Source organism: Sphaeroforma arctica (assembly GCF_001186125.1).
Source record: "Sphaeroforma arctica JP610 unplaced genomic scaffold supercont1.1202, whole genome shotgun sequence".
In the NCBI taxonomy this organism is placed as follows: Eukaryota; class Ichthyosporea; order Ichthyophonida; genus Sphaeroforma; species Sphaeroforma arctica.
Window position 1 is genome coordinate 15,673 of NW_014039356.1, and position 4,109 is coordinate 19,781.

At 41.9% G+C, this 4,109-nt stretch overlaps 1 protein-coding gene across 1 annotated transcript in view; it reads right to left on the reverse strand.

The window, feature by feature from the left end:
- SARC_10307 (hypothetical protein) overlaps positions 1–3,578 on the reverse strand; it is a gene marked incomplete at its 5' end in the record, with an annotated part of 10,006 nt that extends 6,428 nt beyond the window's left edge. The window contains 5 exons of the mRNA XM_014295657.1: positions 604–712; positions 814–1,123; positions 1,145–1,364; positions 2,512–2,681; positions 3,345–3,578. Of these exons, the coding sequence (XP_014151132.1) occupies positions 604–712; positions 814–1,123; positions 1,145–1,364; positions 2,512–2,681; positions 3,345–3,578 (1,043 nt within the window). The remainder of the gene's footprint in view (positions 1–603; positions 713–813; positions 1,124–1,144; positions 1,365–2,511; positions 2,682–3,344) is intronic.
- Between the last annotated feature and the right edge of the window lie 531 nt (positions 3,579–4,109).

Here is a 4,109-nt window from a genome sequence, read left to right on the forward strand (position 1 = left end):
GAAGAGGGTTTGACTTGAGATTAGAGGTGGTGTGATCTGACAAAGGAGAGAGGTGATTTGGGATTAGAGGGGGTGTGATACGACAAAGGAGAGGGGGTGACTTGGGAATAGAGGTGGTGTGATACGACAAAGAAGAGGGGTGACTTGGGATTAGAGGTGGTGTGGTGGGTCAGGCTTGTATGGGTTTTATATCGTGCTGAGTGCGTCGGTGTTGTGATAAGACAACGGCGAGTGAATGGCTTACGCTATGGGTTATTATGATCAGGCAACCGGTTGGGAGAGCAATACGTGGGTGAGATCGCACGTACATGTTACTATACTACATGTTAATATGATATATGTTCAGTTACTATATGCTGTATATACCTGCACGCATATGTTAATATACTATATGTTAATATAATATATGTTAATTTACTATATGCTGTATATAGCTGCACGCATATATTACTATACTATATGCTAATATAATATATGTCAAGTTACTATTTGCTGTATATATCTGCACGCATATGTTGTGGTACTGTGACCATCAGGGTGCAGCTAACCAGCATGATGGTCAAATCACTATGACATGATAACGGGTAATGCTTATTGTGCTACGCTGCTCTCAGAACAGACACACCCAAGGGATATGATATAGGGTTTGGGGTTTTAGGGTTTGGGATTTTAGGGGTTTTTTTTGGAGCCGACTCTTGTACTAGAGCGGACTCTCAAATGCATCGTAGGATTTTAGGGTTGTGTTGTTTTGGAGCCTGAAATCGGGTAAGACGTATTGCATTCGATATTTAAATCAGTTATAACATTGTGTACTCCCACTCAGAGCACACAAAGCCCGATTCCATTCAACGTGTGTGTGTGTGTGTGTGTGTGTGCTTGTGTGTGTGTGTGTATGTGTGCGTGTGTGTGAGTGTGCGTGTGTGAGTGTGCGTGTGTGATTGTGCGTGTGTGAGTGTGCTTGTGTGAGTGTGCGTGTGTGAGTGTGCGTGTGTGAGTGTGCGTGTGTGTGAGTGTGCGTGTGTGTGTGTGTGTGTGCGTGTATACGTGTATATATATACAAGACACATTCCGCTGATAAGAATAGACAGCTATGAAACACAACTGCACAGGAATATATCACACTCTACCCTCAGCCTCTCCCGACACCACAGTTCCGTAAAACGATAAACCCTAAAAACCAAGCTGGCTTACGTACCTGAGCGTCCTTGGTTTTGATCTGGTCTACTTTAGTCTTGAGCGTTGCTAGGTTACGCGTGCACGTGTCCAGGGTACGCCGCGTAATCTCCACACTCATGGCCTCGATACAGACGTTGTCGATGTTGTGTGCTTCGTCAAAGATCACCACACTCTCCTTGGTTAACTCTCTGTACGTTAACAGAGTGTGTGGGATAACTACTACTGTACAACATACAGACATTGTCAGAGACAACCACACTCTCATTGGTTAACTCTCTATACGATAACAGAGTGTGTGGGATAACTACTACTGAACAACATACAGACATTGTCAGAGACAACCACACTCTCATTGGTTAACTCTCTATACGATAACAGAGTGTGTGGTATAACTACTACTGAACAACATACAGACATTGTCAGAGACAACTACACTCTCATTGGTTAACTCTCTGTACGATAACAGAGTGTGTGCTATAACTACTACTGAACAACATACATACATTAGAGACAACCACACTCTCCTTGATTATCTCGCAGTACGTTAACAAAGTGTGTGGTATAACTTCTACCGAAAGCAGAATATAATTTAATAGTTTGGTATTATACGTATATGTTGTAGAGAGTGAGTAGGGGTGCACCTAAAGTCTTAATAGTTCGGTATTATACATACTCTTCTAGAGAGTGAGTGGGGGTGCACCTAAAGTCTTAAAAGTTCGGTATTATACGTACTCTTCCAGAGAGTGAGGAGGGTATACTAGAAGTCAACAACGTGTAGAACAAACTACAACACACACACACACACTGTAGTGTGTATTGTGAGAGATATATTGTGTACCATGAAGGTGCGAAAAAATAGGGTTCAAATACACTGAAGGTATAGTGAACGTGTAGTAAGATAGGCGTTGACCTATTCCAATCAAGCACACAACAAACACACCTTCGACAGAAGCTAAACCTCACAACAAAAGAACACACACTGTGCACAACTACACCTTTAACAGAGGCTAAGCCTCACAACAACAGAACACACACTGTGCATAACTACGCCTTAAACAGAGGCTAAACCTCACAACAACAGAACACACACTTTGCATAACTACACCTTTAACAGAGGCTAAACCTCACAACAACAGAAAACACACTGTGCATAACTACACCTTTAACAGAGGCTAAACCTCACACCAACAGAACACACACTGTGCATAACTACACCTTTAACAGAGGCTAAACCTCACAACAACAGAACACACACTGTGCATAACTACACCTTTAACAGAGGCTAAACCTCACAACAACAGAACACACACTGTGCATAACGTATGCGTTGCTTACTTGGACACCAACTGAGAAATCTTCGGATCAAGCAGATAGTAGTAACTGTACACAATCACATTCGCAAATGAGATAGCCCGCCGGGCCATAAAGTACGGACAGTACTTCTCTTTCTTGCAGTAGTCTTTTAAGTCGTCGAGGGTGTAGATACCCCAAGGCAGTTGCGATTCCTACAGATAGAACACGAGAAGGCAAATATATAAATATATATGTCTATATATATATATGTATAGATACATATGTACACAGATATATATAATAGCGACGTCTAAGATACACGCACAGCAACCAGAGCGTACATATACGGACAGTTTGTTTGTAATCTTAATGCGATAAACAATCTCCGATACGCACAAATGCGAGGTGCCATATGTTGGGTGTGTACTGAAACCCTGGTCCTAAACCCCTGGGCAATTGGCGCTGATCTTTTCGGCTAAAGCGTAGCGTTTACGAGTGTGTTCAACACCACTTATGAGAGTGGGTGCATAAAGGGGTGAGTGAGTGTACATACTAGTTACGCAGGTGATTAGTCCAACTGGCTGTGACAATGGGCTGGCACACTCCACCAACCAAAACCCTGCATCACTAAACCCTAAAATCCCAAAAACCTAAAACACTGAAACCCTAGAACATCAACTGCGTCCGAACTTCGCCAAAGCATCACACACCAGAAACACCCCACACAACAGCCGTTGCCGATTAGTGCACCCATACATAATACTAGGTCGCCAATGAGAGCCCAATAGAAGCGTAGGGTTTTAAGGTTTAAGCCCAGTATAAGCCTAATAAAACCGTTGCCGTTTATTCCACCCATACCCCACACCCGCACATACCTTACCATTCTCCTCATAGTTCTCAAAGTACTCGCACAGCCTCGGCCCGTCCCCGCGTGACTCCTCCGCCGCCGTTCTGACCCAACTGGCCGTCATACGCCTGCACGCCCCATCCACAGCCTTACCATCACCTAGCTTAACTACCTCTGGTTGAATACAGAGCTTTCTCCGAGAGGCTAACCCAACACCCAGTATCTTCTGGTCCTCTCCCGTTTGCTCGTGCCAGTAGGCCATGAGGCGTTGTAACTCGTCTAACGTTTTCTCGATCTCGGGCACGGTTCGGGTGCAGAAGATGATCTTGCCTGAATGTTGTGGTAAGTACAATGCAATACAGTCAATATGGGAAGTACGAATATAATAAACGTATCACGGGTAATGTATTCTATAGGATCTCTGGGAAACTCCGAATGACAGAGTAGAATGCGTGTAAACGAATGAAACATGCAAGTGCGAACGGGTATAGTGTCGGATTGTACTGTATGCACAGAAGTACAAGTACTAGCAAGGTGTGAAGAGTATATACACACGCATATATATATATATATATATATATATATATACATATATATATATATATGTATGTATATATGTCTCTGTGTGTATGCATATATATATATATATATATATATATATATATATATATATATATATATATATATATATATATATATATCCATATATATACACATCTATATATATATATATATATATAATGTATATAGACAAGATATGTATAGATATATTCTATATATCTCACATTTATTG